The following is a 14,391-nucleotide window of genomic DNA, read 5'->3' on the forward strand; positions in this document are numbered from 1 at the left end:
TGGTTAGCACGTGAGGGGGAGACGGCCGCGACAATGGTCGTCCCCATATCCCTAGAGGGGCCGCCTCGGGATGCCGCAGCGGCGCGCACCCAGGCCGCGGGGCCGCGCCGAGCCTCCCGAGGGGCGGGGCGCGCGCGGCTCCCGCGCAGGGATCTCTCGCGGGCCGCAGCACCGGCTGTCGGCCCGCCCCGCCCGCCCCGCCCCGCACCGCCGCGCTCCCCTCTGGGCCCCTGGCGAGCGGCGCCACCCTCGGAGCTGTGCTGGTGCAGGGACCCGCGTCCCAGTAACCCTCCCGGGAGGCCAGCTGGGGAGGCGGTGGCCCCGGTCGGGCACGGCGGGGGTGGGGAGGGGCCGGGACTCTTTGACGCGGCGGAGGGGTCGGGCGGCGTCCGGTACGCCGCCATCTTTGGTTCAGTGCGGCGGCGGCGGCGGCGGCGGCGGCGGCGGCGGAGGAGGCTGTGGTGAAGGAGGAGGAGCCGACGGGCGCTGGCACCGAGGCCTGATCATGGATGAGGAATATGATGTGATCGTGCTGGGGACCGGCCTCACCGTAAGTGCAGCCTCCGGCGCTCGGGGCCCCTCATCGCCTTCTCCTCCCAGCGATGCTGCAGCCCCTGGCCCCATCCTCCCGTCGTTGACTTCGCGGCGCTGCCACCCCCGGCTTTCGGGTTCCCGAAAAGACAGCCCCGTGCCCATTCCCCCTCGACGTATCCTCTACTCACCGCCTTGGTCTGTCTGCAGAGTGGCCCCCTTCCTGGCCTCCTCCTCCCCGATTCCCTGGGCCCCGATCCCCGGCCCCTCCCGTCCTCCCTCTCCCAGCTTGCAGAGCTGGAAAACGGACCCCGACTTGGTCCGAGGTCTCTGGATGCTCCCTGACCCCGCCCACCAGGCCCCCACCCATCGCCCGCCCAGCATCACCTTCCCTCTTGGGCTAATTCTGTTGGGGATGTTGTAGTACCTCGGGTCAGGGGGCCTCGCCAAGGTGGGCCCTCATCCTTCCTCCCCGGTTCTCAGGGGGCCCAGGGAATGTTCCAGAAGGAACAGCAGTGGGGGCAGTCACCACATTCCCGCTCCCCCATCCCAGTTTCCCATGGAGACCTCAGGCTGAGTAGTATTTGCAGCCTTTGTCCTTGGGCTGATGACAGTGACTAGTGAGGGTGTTTACCCTCCCCCAAATCCCTATGGACCGCCGCCCTGAGGGGTGCATCCTCCTTAGTCCCTCCCGAGGCTGGAAAGGCTCAGGGTCAGGGGCTCCTGCCCTTTGAGGAAAGAACAGCCTAGGGTAGGGCCTGTGATTTTGAGGCCTGCTGAGCCTTTCTTCACTTCCGTTTTGGGTCCCCTTCCTTGTCCAGATAGGTCTTATCTGCGGCTCGTTGTGTCTTATTTGTCTTTTTGTGGGGCTCTACGTAGACAGGTGCTTTTCTTGGTGTCTTGGTTGCTGGAAGGCCCGGTGTGGGTCTGCTGGGTACTCTCCTCCTTGTTCACTGTTTTGCCTAACAAGGTTATAAAAGGAAACCATGGTAAAATGAAGCATCTCCCCCAATTTTAGACAAGGTGACCAGCCAGGGGTGGAAGGAGCTGTCCGTCAGGGTAGAGTCCTTTTAGCTTTGCTCTCCTCTTGGGTTTGGGGGTGGGGAGCACATCAGGGCTGCTGGAGGGAACATGGGTGGGTGGGAGTGCAGCGAATGTCACCCCTCCCCTAGGAATGTATCCTGTCGGGTATCATGTCTGTGAATGGGAAGAAGGTGCTGCACATGGACCGGAACCCCTACTACGGGGGCGAGAGCTCGTCCATCACACCCTTGGAGGAGGTAGGCTGTTGGGGCCTGGGCGCATCACTCCTGCACCTCTGGCCTAGGGTGCCAAGCTGCTCCCCAGCTTCTGTGGGCAGAGGGATGGGAGAGGGAGGGGGTGGTCTTTGAGGTATCTCTTTTTCTCTCTCCTGCTTGTAGCTGTATAAGCGTTTCCAGTTGCTGGAGGGGCCCCCTGAGGCGATGGGCCGGGGCAGAGACTGGAACGTTGACCTGATCCCCAAATTCCTCATGGCCAATGGTGAGGGAGACAAAGGAGCTATTGTAGGGGGTGACTGGGACGACCACGGGGGGGGGGGTCACACTCCAGACCAGCTAGAGCTCCTGAAGGGAGCCATGCTGATGTCGCTTCCGCTGCACCTCCCGCAGGGCAGCTGGTGAAGATGCTGCTGTACACGGAGGTGACGCGCTACCTGGACTTCAAGGTGGTGGAGGGCAGCTTTGTCTACAAAGGGGGCAAGATCTACAAGGTGCCGTCCACCGAGACTGAAGCCTTGGCTTCCAGTGAGTGTGGGTCCCCTGAGGCAGAGAATCATGGAGAGGGGGCAGCCGTTCAGAGCAGGGGGCTCCTTGCCCAATATCACATCCCCCTGGTAGTCCCAGAAGCCCGTTACTCTGTGTTCCCTCTTCTGCCCTGGGCCGTGCCTCACACTGGTTGTCAGGAGGGAAGCGCACACGCAGAGGGGATATGGCGGCCTTGGAAGACATCAGCCTCTGACAGACGGGGCTCCGCCTGGTCAGTGAAGCATCCCCAAGTGTCGGAGCCAGGAGGGCCTCAGACCCTGTCCAGCCCCACCGGCTTATGGTGCAGATGGGGAAGCTGAGGCCGAGCAGCACAGAGGAGTTAACCTCAGGTCACATGGTGCTCAGAGAGGGAGCTAGGGTGCCTGCTTTCTCAGCCCGCCTGGCGGGGAGGAGAGGTTCATGTTCTGTGGTGCAAAGGTTCTTTTCATGTCACCTGCGCAGATCTGATGGGCATGTTTGAGAAGCGGCGCTTCCGCAAGTTTCTGGTGTTTGTGGCAAACTTTGATGAGAATGACCCCAAGACCTTCGAGGGCGTCGACCCACAGAGCACCAGCATGCGAGATGTCTACCGGAAGTTTGACTTGGGCCAGGATGTCATCGACTTCACTGGCCACGCCCTGGCGCTCTACCGCACTGATGAGTGAGGGGCAGCTGGCTTGGCAAACCCCCCCTCCTCCAGCCTGCACCCTGCCTGCCCCGCTCCTGCCTGCTGCTCCCTCAGCCCGCCCCGTGCACTGCTTCTCAGCCACATGCTTGCTCACCTGTTGCCTTTTCTGTCTCTTCCCTGCGTTTGACCCAGAGTCTTTTCCAGGCCATTGAGGGTGGTGGGAAGGCTGGCCTGGTGCCTTGGTTGGGGTGAACTGGGGGGTCCTGCTGTTGGAGCCTCCTCTGACCCTGTTCCCCCAGCTACTTGGACCAGCCCTGTCTTGAGACCATCAACCGTATCAAGTTGTACAGCGAGTCTCTGGCCCGGTACGGCAAGAGCCCCTATCTCTACCCGCTCTACGGCCTTGGCGAGCTGCCCCAGGGCTTTGCAAGGTGAGGGCGTAGCTTTTTTCAGTTGGCGGTACCAGTGGGACTGAGGCCAGGTTCAGGAACTGCCCCCTCGAGCATCTCTGGAGCATTTTCTACTTTCCCATCGTGGTCTTGGTTTACTTCACACTACCCTCAAGTGATGGCACCACAGCAGGGCATCAAAGTCTGGAGTCGAAGAACCACAAACAGGCTTGCTTGGCTCCCAGCTTGAGTCAGGCAACACTCAGACTGGGCTCAGCACCTTGAAACCTTGAGATGGGGGTTCTCCGGTGCCCTTCACTCCGCTCCCCAGAACATTTCCGGGAGGAGCCATACCCTCATGCCACCCTTGTCCTAGCCCCATGCAGAGTTTTCTGGGCTTAGGCTCCAGAGAGGAAGGAGCACTTCACAGTCAGTCCTGAGTTTGTGGCAGTGACAGCTGGGAAGAACCACCGGGTCTTCTGAGCTCTGCTGGCCTGGGGCAGCCTTCTCAGCACCTCTGTGCTGGTGGGAGTCAGGGCAGTAGCACTGGTCTCCAGTTCCCCTGGGAGGGCGCCTTCACCTTCACTCTCCCTGTCCCAGATTGAGTGCCATCTACGGGGGAACATACATGCTGAACAAGCCTGTGGACGACATCATCATGGAGAATGGCAAGGTGGTGGGCGTGAAGTCCGAGGGAGAGGTGAGCCCTCCCCAAGGTGCAGGCCCGATGGCCTGGGCGGGGCTTGGTCTTCTCCTTAGAGGCTTTCTTCCCAGTGACCCTGGCTCTGTGGGGTCTGCTGCTACTCAGCCCTGAGGGCCTCGAGCCAGAACTCCAGAAGGAGACTAGATAGCTGTTCCTCCTGGCAGACGTCTGTGCGTATCAGGGCTGCTCCCTGAGGTACAGGAGGAAGCTGTAGCTGTGGGAAGGGTGGTGGTCTCGCCTGCCAGAGCTGCCAGCCCTCTCTGTGGGCCCTGCCCCATGAACACCTCAGGGTGTGGCTGGATATGGACAAGGCCTTTGGTGCTTTCACAGGTGGCCCGCTGCAAGCAGCTGATCTGTGACCCCAGCTACATTCCAGACCGCGTGCGGAAGGCCGGCCAGGTCATCCGTATCATTTGTATCCTCAGCCACCCCATCAAGAACACCAATGACGCCAACTCCTGCCAAATCATCATTCCTCAGAACCAGGTCAATAGGAAGTCAGGTAGGCCAAGCCCCACGTGACTTCGCCCAGTGCATTCTCTTTGAGGGGTTCAGCCTCTCCCTGTCAGCCTTGGGGCTGGCTCTCTGCCTGATCCCTCCAGAGAAGAACAGGGACCCACAGCACAGTCCCTGCGACTGGAGGCCCTAAGAATTGGGTGGCTTGGACTCTTCCCTTCCGTGAGGGCAGCAGCTTCGATGCTGTCCACTCTGTGGGGCTGGGGAGGGGTGGGCGGGCCTGAATTAAGCCCAGCCCCGAGGAGCCCCCTATGTGCCCGTGTTAACGGAGCCCTTCTGGCTGGCAGACATCTACGTGTGCATGATCTCCTACGCACACAACGTGGCCGCGCAGGGCAAGTACATCGCCATCGCCAGCACCACTGTGGAGACCGCAGAGCCCGAAAAGGAGGTCGAGCCGGCCCTGGAGCTGCTGGAGCCCATTGACCAGAAGTGAGGGGCTGGGGGGAGGAAGGGAGCCAAGGAGACAGAGGGTGGGGATCGGGGAGGGCAAGGCTGGTGGTGAGACCTGCCTCATCCCCTCCATCTGTCCCTCAGATTTGTGGCCATCAGTGACTTGTATGAGCCCATTGATGATGGTTCTGAGAGCCAGGTAAGCAGCCTGTCCTGGCCACGGCCCCTGGCTGTGTGCTCAGGGCCCCTGTCCAGCTCACCTCGGGCCCCGGATTCTGGCTGTTTCCAGGTGTTCTGTTCCTGCTCCTATGATGCCACCACACACTTTGAGACAACCTGCAATGACATCAAAGACATCTACAAGCGCATGACAGGCTCCGCTTTTGACTTTGAGAACATGAAGCGCAAACAGAATGATGTCTTTGGAGAAGCTGACCAGTGATTGCTGACTCCCGCCCCAGCCCCTGCGGCCCTCTCCCCCAATCCGAGTCTGTTCTTGAGGGCTGGGGAGATGCGCGTGGCTGGGCATCCCTGTTTCCAGCATCCTCTGCTTCCCCCACCACATTCCTGTCACCCACTTCATTGATTCACTGACCAAATCCTTAACCTTAGTGATGGTTTGGGAGATGGGGGTTGGTTAGTATCCTCTTTCTCGGCCCTTCCTTATCTTGGGAAAAGAGAGTTCCTCTCCTTGCGTGTGTCTCTTCCCCCCACCTCTAATTCTTCTGCTCTGTTTGGGAAGAACATGGAGGAAAAGCTTACTTCTGCCCCCACCGCTCTTACCCCCACTGTAGTGGCCTTTGGAGATGCCCCCTGCCTCCCCCCACCAACTCTTATGTGTTGGAGAGAAGGGGCCCTCCCAGCACAAAGTTGCATTCCTTTCCCTATCCAACTCCTGTAATTTATTCTAATTTATTAACTTCAGCCCACCGTGTCTAAGAAGGGAGCACTGTGCCCCTCAGCCGCACCTTGTGGTGCGGCCTCAGGCTATGGAGCGGCTACCCTGGCCTGACCCTCCTGACCCTAGCCACCCTGGCATAGCCTAGGAAGGGAGAGGACTTGGTGTGGCCCCGTTGGAGGTTGATCTTATTTTTGTTTCTTGTCTTTGTGTCCGCTGGTACTTGCTGAGAGAAAAGATACGTGAGCAAAGCAGAAAGAGGTGGGAAAATGGACCCAAACCCCGTGTGCCCTGCCCGCCCTGTTCCTTTCCCTTCGTGGTGGGAAACCCTTATCTTGCAAAAGTGAATGTGTCCCCTTCCCCAGCCTCTAGTGTATTTCACAGAAGACAAAAACCTCCCAATAAAACTGTGTTGAAACCTGAGCCCAGATACTTAGTTTTACTTCCCAAAAGCTGCCTAAGGGGCCAGGTCTTGGCTCCCTGGGCCATCATGCTCTCCTACCCAAGTTTGGGACTGTGTGTAGCTTAGTTTTGCTGCTGATGGCTGTAAAAAAAAAAGTGACATTCTTTATCAGGGAATTGCAGAGCTCCTGAACGGAAAGGGCCTATACAGAGGAAACAGGTCACATCACCCTGCCCAAGGCCACCCAGGGAATCAGTGCTGATACCAGGACTACAACCCTTGGGGATCAGTGGGAAATGGGGGAGAGGGGTCTGGCCTGGGGTGGGGTGGGGGTTGAAGTGGAGGAAGCAAAGGGGCGGGATTCCTGCCTTCAGGTCAAGAAGGAGGGGGGAGAGGGGACTAAGGCCCAGCCTCGTGGTCTGCGGAAATGAGGGACTGGGGCCCAGTCTTGGGAGGGGAGTCGAGGTCAAGGAAGCAGGGGGAACCGTGGTGACTTCAGGTGGGGAGGCAGCAAGGGGGTTGAGGGGCTCTGACCTTGGGTCGGGATCAACATCAATAAAGTGAAGGGCCCCGGGGCCCAGTCCTGGGGTCAACAGGAGGAAGTAGGACTGAGGACCCAGGCTCAGGCCAGGGGTTATCGTTGAGAAACGGATGGGGAACTAAGGAAACGAGGGACCGGCATCCAGGCTCCGGTTTCCCGGGGCGGGATGCGGGGGGGGGGGCTGGCTTCCGGGGGCGGGGCTGCCGGGGGTCACGTGCCGGGGCGGGGCGCCCGCGCGTCCCCTGGTGGCCGACGTCACGGCGCGGGCGTCAGCTGACTGCACGGCCGCCGCCGCCGCGGCTCCTGAGATTCGGCTGGGCCGTTGTCGCCGTCGCTGTCGCCGCCGCCGCCATGGCTCAGTACAAGGGTGCAGCGAGCGAGGCGGGCCGCGCCATGCACCTGATGAAGAAGCGGGAGAAGCAGCGCGAGCAGATGGAGCAGATGAAGCAGAGGATCGCCGAGGTGCGGGCCGGGCCGGGGCGCCACGGAGCATGCGCGCAGTCCGCCGCCCTGGCTCCCCGGGGCCCCGCGCGACCCCGGGCGGCGGGCGCAGAGCGCGGGCGGCGAGCCGGGGTGGGACCCTTGCTCGCTGATCTCCAGCAAGGGGCAGCAGTGAGCCGGCCACAGTCTGCTCATCTGTAAAATGGGCCCAGAAGGCTGAGACGAGCTAGGTTGTGACAAGCCTCCAAATGGAGGGAGCCACAGTCAGTAATTCCATTGTTGGCATTGGGGCGACCCTTGAGGGCACAGAGCATCCTGTTTCTGGCCCCTCAGCCCTGAGAGTCAGGCCTCTGCCCAGATCAAGTGGATACCAGGAAGGGCAGGCCTCTGGCCACTGAGGCTCATTCCAGAGCCCTTTTCACCGGACAAAGGCAAGCAGGAGCGTCTGCGGTGCTAGCGGTTCACTAAGGGCTTCAGTGAGTGGCCCACGGTGGTGGGCAGTCAGGAAGGAAGGAGCCCTCTGCTTGGGCCTTTGGGGGAGACTCCATGAAAGAGCACAGACTTGGCGCAAGGGGAGAGCAGGCTCCTACCTTAGGAAGCCAGGCCCAAGGAAGTGGTTGCACACCGAGGCCCAGTTTTGCCTCGGTTCACACTCGTGCCCCAGTCCTGCTGTCTCTCTGTGGACTCTGTGGCCAGCCAGAGGTACATTTCTCTGCTGGCCACCTTCTTTGGAGGCTGCTGGCCAGAGAGGGACCTACGTGGTACCAAGCGAGATGGGGCTGGGCTGGAGCCAGGAGGCCTCATGGGAAGCTGTTGGCAACATTTGAGGCCAAGACAGAGCAACATTGCTCAGTGAGGGACTAGGCCCCTCGGCCACTCTCCTCTCCCTCCTGTCACTCCTGGGTTTGGGTCTCCAGAGCTTCAATTTAAAGGCTGGGTATGAGAAACACCGAAGGCAGGTAGGACCCATGGCTCCAGGCCACCGAGTGAGCTCTGCTTTCCTGTGGGAGATGTGCAGGGGCCAGAGATAGTGGGGAAATGGCCCCGTTTGGCTCCCTTAGCACTGGAAGAGCCTCTCACAGCCCCCACGGAACCTTCCACCAACCAAGGAAAGGAGAAATGTCTTTCCCATGATCACATCATAGTGAGTCCAGGGACAGATCTGTGACTAGAACCCAAGCCCCCACTTCCATGGTGGCCATCGCCGCTGCTCTCTCTCCGGGACAGGAGAACATCATGAAATCCAACATTGACAAGAAGTTCTCTGCACACTATGACGCCGTGGAGGCAGAGCTCAAGTCCAGCACCGTGGGTGAGCAGAATGCTAGTGGTACCCTCCCCTGGCCTGAGGCCTGCTGCTTGGCTGGCTCTGGGTGACCAACTCTCACCCCCATGTCTGCTCACTTCGCAGGTCTGGTGACCCTGAATGACATGAAGGCGAAGCAGCAGGCACTGGTGAAGGAGCGGGAGAAGCAGCTGGCCAAGAAGGAGCAGTCGAAGGAGCTGCAGCTGTGGGTTCTCTCCTCCCAGCCAGCAGCTGTCCACCCAAGATGTAGCTCCTGCTGAGATGGCGGGGATGGGGATGGGACAGGCGGCTCCTGCACGTTGAAGGGGGGACCCTGTTTCATAATCAGAGCCCTGTCGATGAACTGGGAGTGCCCCAGGGCAGTAGGACTCCTCTGGCTCTGGGTCAGGGGAGGGGCCTCGGGGGTTGGGGTGTGCGTGATGGCCGTTTGTGCCTTGGCAGGAAGCTGGAGAAACTGCGAGAGAAGGAGCGCAAGAAGGAGGCCAAGCGGAAGATCTCCAGCCTGTCCTTTACACTGGAGGAAGAAGAGGAGGCAGGCGAGGAGGAGGAAGAGGTGGTCATGTATGAGGAGGAGCTGGAAAGGGAAGGTGAGTGCAGGCTTGGGGGACCAGGGAAGGGTCCTGCTGGCAGAGCTGTGTCCTGGATTCTGGCTTGAGAGTGAAGAAGGACATCTACCGCCCAGTGCCGATCGGCCGCTGCATTCGTGGTCTCAAACCTCCTGAGTCCGGACAGGAGAGAAAGGGAGACGTCTTCGCAGTGTGCAGAGCTGAGGGGGGGGGGCTTGCTCTCAGTGGCAGAGTGCGTCAGAACCCAGTATGCCGTCTCTGGGCAGGGGTGTGGGGTCTTCAGTGCAAGAGGATGCCAGACAGGCTGATGCCCGATCATGAAGGTTCTAGAAGCTGCTCTTCATTCGTGCCACAGAGGATGGACAGCGGAGAAGAGATGATCTAGACCAGGTTGGCCAGTAGAACTTTCCAGAATGATGGAAACGTTCATGTTTGGGTGGCCACTGAGCATGTTGCTTGTGTGACTAGGGCGCCAGACTGTTCATTCTGTTTGATTAATTTCAGTGGAAGTTGACACAACTGCAGAAATTAAGTGGCTATCAGTTGGACAGTGCAGGTCTTGCCCGATGGAACAAGGGGCACCAGGGACAACTCGGGAAGGCTGCTGAGCAAGGACAAAGCCGTCATGGGGCCCCTGTGTGCCGTGCACCTGCCTCCCAGCCGAGGCGGATGGCCAGAAGCCGGCCACTGTCCCTGTCCTCGTGGGAGTCAGACGGGTCAGCGTGTACCTTGCCGGTGCCCCAGGCCAGCCCAGGGCTCAGAGGAAGCGCCCCATGGGGGCGGGGGAGGACAGGGATGGGACAGGATGAGGGGAGTTTCATTAGAACCCAGAGAGATGAGGGGGTGGGGGAGTGTGTGCAGTCAAGAGATGAGCGTGCCCAGAAGCGGAGCAGGCAGGAGTGGACACACTTGAGAACTTGGGAGGGTGTGTTGCAGGCCTGGGCTGGTTTAGAAAGCCTGATGGCCAGGGAATGGTATGGAGAAGAACCGAGACAGGGGATGGCTGCATGGCTTGGGGACTGGCTGGCTGTCATAGCTTTGATGGCAACAGCCACTGCTGTCAGGAGGAAGTGCCTGCCAGCCTCCCAGGGGAAGCACCCGGGGCTCCCTTTAGTACTGTTTAGTAAAAGTGAGTATCTAGCAACATTTGGCATCTGAAACATCACCGTTGGCAGGTCAGTTGCGTTCAGCGGGAGCTGCACATGTCACTGGGGCGTTGTGAGCGCTTCCTCCCTTGGGAGCTTTGTTTTGGGGGCCCAACCATGGGTAGCTGGTGTGGGAGTTTTGTAAATTCTCTAGGCTCTGGAACCCCTGCCCTGGTGTGTGGGGGCATCTTCTAGGTCCGTGGTTCTCAAAGAGTGCTGCAGGGACCCCTGGGGGTCTCTGAGACCCTTTCAGGGGGGTCTGCAAGGTCAAAACTGTTTTCATAATCGTGCTAAGATACTCTCAGCCTGTCGCACTCTTATGTTTTCATGGCTGTGCGGTGGAGTTTTCCAGAGGCCAAGTGACGTGGCATGACGCCATCCCTCTGACAGCTGATGGAGTGGGTGCTCTCATTTTCTTGGGTCCTTGTTTGAGTGTCCAGGGTGCCAAGACCATCCAGTTGAAGAATCACTGTTCTAGTTCATCTGCATCCTCACTGGGGAAACTGGCTCTGGCACTGGTGGCCATGGGACTTTGGGCTTCCATTTCTTCACCTGGTAAAAAGAAATGTCGTTCCTTTTGGAGGTTGTTTTGAGGAGCAGATGAGACATCAGCTATGTGACCATGAGAGCACAGCTCCTGGCATGGAGGGGCCCCTCCCTGAGCATCCACCCCTCTGTGGATGCCCTGCCCCTCAGTGCAAAGGGCCTTCTCTACATCAGACGCTGGTACTGAGGCCTTCCGTCCCCTGAGGCACTCCAGGTCATAGCTGATGGGAAGAACGAGGTACCCCGTCTCCTGTTCAGCTTTTGCTGGTGGAGACCAAGGTGAAGGCTCCTTGCCAAGGGTGCTTTTTATAAAGGTTTCCGTAGGTGCTATGAAGAAGACTGCGCAGGCCACTGTGGCTGGGAGCAGAGGGTGGTGCGTCCCAGCCAGGACTGTCCAAGAAGTGTCCAGGGTGGTTGCGTTTGAGCTGAGGCCTGAGTGACAAAGGTCCAGGGTGCCCCAGAAGAGCTGACTCCTGTGTTTCCTTTTGCTTCAGAAGTCACCACAAAGAAGAGGAAACTGGGGAAGAACCCAGATGTGGACACCAGCTTCCTGCCTGACCGAGACCGGGAGGTAAAGGCAGCCTGACCCTGTGCGGGGCAGAGGCCTTTGCTTAAGGAGCGGGGCCTGGCGTGTGCCCTCAGCAGCCCGGGGCCTCCCTCCGTTGCCCGATTTCCTCTTGCAGGAGGAGGAGAATCGGCTCCGGGAAGAGCTCCGGCAGGAGTGGGAAGCCAAGCAGGAGAAGATCAAGAGTGAGAGCTCCCTGGGTGGGATATGCGGGCCGGCGCTGGGGCGCCAGGTCAGCGGGAGGCCAGGGCTGGGGGCGGCTCAGGCTCTCCTGCCGCAGTCCTCTGGGCAGTGCTTTGAGCCCCAGGGAGCTGGCAGGGAGCAGGGACCCCTGGGTCTGTAGGCCAAGAGGCAGTTCTGTTTTGTAGGCGAGGAGATCGAAATCACTTTCAGTTACTGGGATGGCTCTGGACACCGGCGAACAGTCAAGGTAGGCGGTGTGGGGCCTGCACCCCATTCTACATGCCTCTCGGGTGCAGCCTGCTTTGCATTCAGTGGGAAGGGACTTTCAATCCTGATAAAACCCGCAGGTCCCTTTGTGTGGGTGGCCCCTGGGGAGTCTGGGGAGAGCAGGGAAGAGGGCTCGGTCCCCTGTAGGGGTCATGAGGGTTCCGGGACCCCTGCAGGCCACTGCCTTCTTGAGAACCCTTCTCCAGGTTTCCATCTTCCCTTCCTGACTTCTTGGTTCCCTGCACACCTGTCCTCCGGCCGCTCTTGCAGATGAAAAAGGGCAACACAATGCAGCAGTTCCTGCAGAAGGCGCTGGAGATCCTGCGCAAAGACTTCAGTGAGCTCAGGTGGATGCCTGGGCGTGTCTGGGCGTGTCTGAGTGTGTGCACGGGGCCCTTGGCGGCTGCAGCTGTGGTCTCAGTCCTGGTGCCAGAGACCGCAGTGGTGGCTGCTGCTCATGGCATGCTGGGCGCTGGGCTCCTGCGAGGAAGGTCAGGCTCCCTTTCCATCCCTCTCACCATGGGGACCTCAGCTGGGAGCACCTGCCCCATTTCTCTAGCCCAGAGGTGGAGGACGGGGGCGCTAGCTCCGGGTGCACCGGACCTTGCAGGCAGCCTCACAGCATCTTTGTTCCACACCCTCCTGCCTTTCTCCTTCAGGTCAGCAGGAGTGGAGCAGCTCATGTACATCAAGGAGGACCTAATCATACCCCACGTGAGTCCCTTCTCCTCCTGCAGCCCCGGGAGGGCAGGGTGGCAGCGGGAGGGTCACAGGCTTCGGCGTGCCTCAGAGCTTTGAGGGAGAGCCCCCACTTCGCTCTGGGTGGGTGGGCGGGCAGGAGAGGCTGAGACGGGTCATCAGTAGTCACTTTCCCACCTTTGGCCCCTAGCACCACAGCTTTTACGACTTCATTGTCACCAAGGCACGAGGAAAGAGTGGTGAGTGCGCCTGGTGCAGCCCCCCCTTCCCCGAAACTGGCCCCCAGCCTCGCAGGGCAGAGGTATGAGGGTGGGCTGACCCTTTCTCCCCTGCAGGGCCTCTCTTTAACTTCGATGTTCACGACGATGTGCGGCTGCTCAGCGACGCCACAGTGGAGAAGGATGAGGTACTGTGGTGCGGGGGCGCCGGGCGGGTTGGGGAGGAGAAGGCAAGCCCCGGGTGGCCCTGAGCTGGGTGGCCCTGAGCCGCAGAGCCTGGCCCTTCTCCCTTCCCCAGTCGCACGCAGGCAAGGTGGTGCTGAGGAGCTGGTATGAGAAGAACAAGCACATTTTCCCCGCCAGCCGCTGGGAGCCCTACGACCCCGAGAAGAAGTGGGACAAGTACACGGTAAGGAAGCCCCTCGAGCTGCGGGCGGGAGGCAGCCTGGCCAGGGCTTGGCGCGCCGCCCGGAGAAGACCAGAGACGGAGACGACACCCCCTGCTCCTCCCCACAGATCCGGTGAAGGTGGAGGTGCATGGTCCCCCTTTCCCCACGGCTCCAGGACTCCGGGCGCCTGGCCCTCTCTCTGAGACAGGACGGGCCGATCATCTGCTGCCCCGGTGCTGTCATTTACTGCTTTTTTCTTTTATGATAAAGAAACGTCCATGTCAGTTGGAGTACCTGCACTGTTTCATTGAAAAAATTTTTTTTACCGAGATAAAACTCGCATAATGTGAAATTCACCATTTTGACCACTGGCAAGTGTACCATTCAGGGTTATTTAGTACATTCACACTGTTGTGAGTCACCCCAAAAGGAGCCCCCACATCTGTTAGCAGTACCCCCCAGCCCCTCGCACCCCCAGACTACTTTCTGTCTGGATGGATTTGCCTGTTCTGGAAGTTTCACATAAATGGAATGATATGATGTTTCTGCTCTTTGTATCTTCCAAGAAACTGTTTTTGGCAGGGGTGGGAGGGTGGAAGGGGACTGGATGGGAAACTGAGTCTGTGGAGGTAGGAGGGGGCATCTGCAAGGCAGCCGGTCCTCACAGGGGCGCGGGCACAGTGGTGCAGTTCATCACTGTGGGTAGGAGGGACATTCCTCCTCGGGCCTCCCTCCCGGGCCCCTGGGCTCCTTTTGTGTCTCCGAGCTGCCCGTTCCACAAGGGCCATGGCTGTCCTGTGGCTCCCAGCCACCCGATGTCCCCCACCACAGCATCTCTCCCCGGTGACGGCCCGGGAAGGCATGGTGGTTGCCCTGTACTCACTGCTTGCTCACCCCACCTAGGCTGGCTCTGCTCACAGCCCCACATGGGGAATCTGGCCTGAGGGTGTGTGCCCCTGCCTCCTGCCCCCACCTCAGCAGTCAACTCCCCCAGTTCCCCTTGCCTGACACCTAGCTCAGGGGACAGGGGACAGGCCCTGGCTGGCGGGGTGCACCCTAGCTCTGAGTCTAGCCCCACCTCCCTAGCAAATGTGTAGATTTGACGGTGGTGGGCCCTGCTGGGTACAGCAGCTCCTGTGCCCTCCTCCTCCAGTGGGCAGGGCCCTGTGTCCTGTTCACCTGGGGCCCAGGGAGGCCTGTGTGGCAGATAAGAGCTCTCACTCCAGCTCCCTCACCATGCATCTAGGGCAGGACCATTTGTGGTCATGTGGGAGAGGGGA

At 60.1% G+C, this 14,391-nt stretch overlaps 2 protein-coding genes across 3 annotated transcripts; both read left to right on the plus strand.

Annotated features, from left to right (window-relative positions):
* The first annotated feature begins 397 nt into the window (after positions 1–397).
* GDI1 (GDP dissociation inhibitor 1) lies at positions 398–6,265 on the plus strand. The gene is made up of 11 exons (XM_032475699.1): positions 398–550; positions 1,704–1,811; positions 1,953–2,052; positions 2,181–2,315; positions 2,778–2,976; positions 3,243–3,374; positions 3,933–4,032; positions 4,366–4,537; positions 4,839–4,983; positions 5,089–5,143; positions 5,234–6,265. The coding sequence occupies exons 1-11, from the start codon at positions 506–508 to the stop codon at positions 5,384–5,386; spliced, it is 1,344 nt and encodes a 447-aa protein (XP_032331590.1). The 5' UTR covers positions 398–505; the 3' UTR covers positions 5,387–6,265.
* Positions 6,266–7,030: 765 nt separating this feature from the next.
* Positions 7,031–13,651, plus strand: FAM50A (family with sequence similarity 50 member A). 2 transcript variants are annotated; one of them, XM_032474980.1, is made up of 13 exons: positions 7,031–7,248; positions 8,455–8,539; positions 8,639–8,738; positions 8,975–9,120; positions 11,285–11,361; positions 11,474–11,555; positions 11,724–11,785; positions 12,076–12,152; positions 12,465–12,519; positions 12,695–12,743; positions 12,840–12,910; positions 13,021–13,131; positions 13,239–13,651. In XM_032474980.1, the coding sequence occupies exons 1-13, from the start codon at positions 7,138–7,140 to the stop codon at positions 13,245–13,247; spliced, it is 1,035 nt and encodes a 344-aa protein (XP_032330871.1). In that variant the 5' UTR covers positions 7,031–7,137; the 3' UTR covers positions 13,248–13,651. The 2 variants fall into 2 exon arrangements, with proteins under 2 accessions (XP_032330871.1, XP_032330872.1); XM_032474981.1 differs by having other exon boundaries at positions 7,033–7,248; positions 11,474–11,540.
* The last annotated feature ends 740 nt before the right edge of the window (positions 13,652–14,391 follow it).

This window comes from Camelus ferus, chromosome X (genome assembly GCF_009834535.1).
Source record: "Camelus ferus isolate YT-003-E chromosome X, BCGSAC_Cfer_1.0, whole genome shotgun sequence".
Taxonomy (NCBI): Eukaryota; Metazoa; Chordata; class Mammalia; order Artiodactyla; family Camelidae; genus Camelus; species Camelus ferus.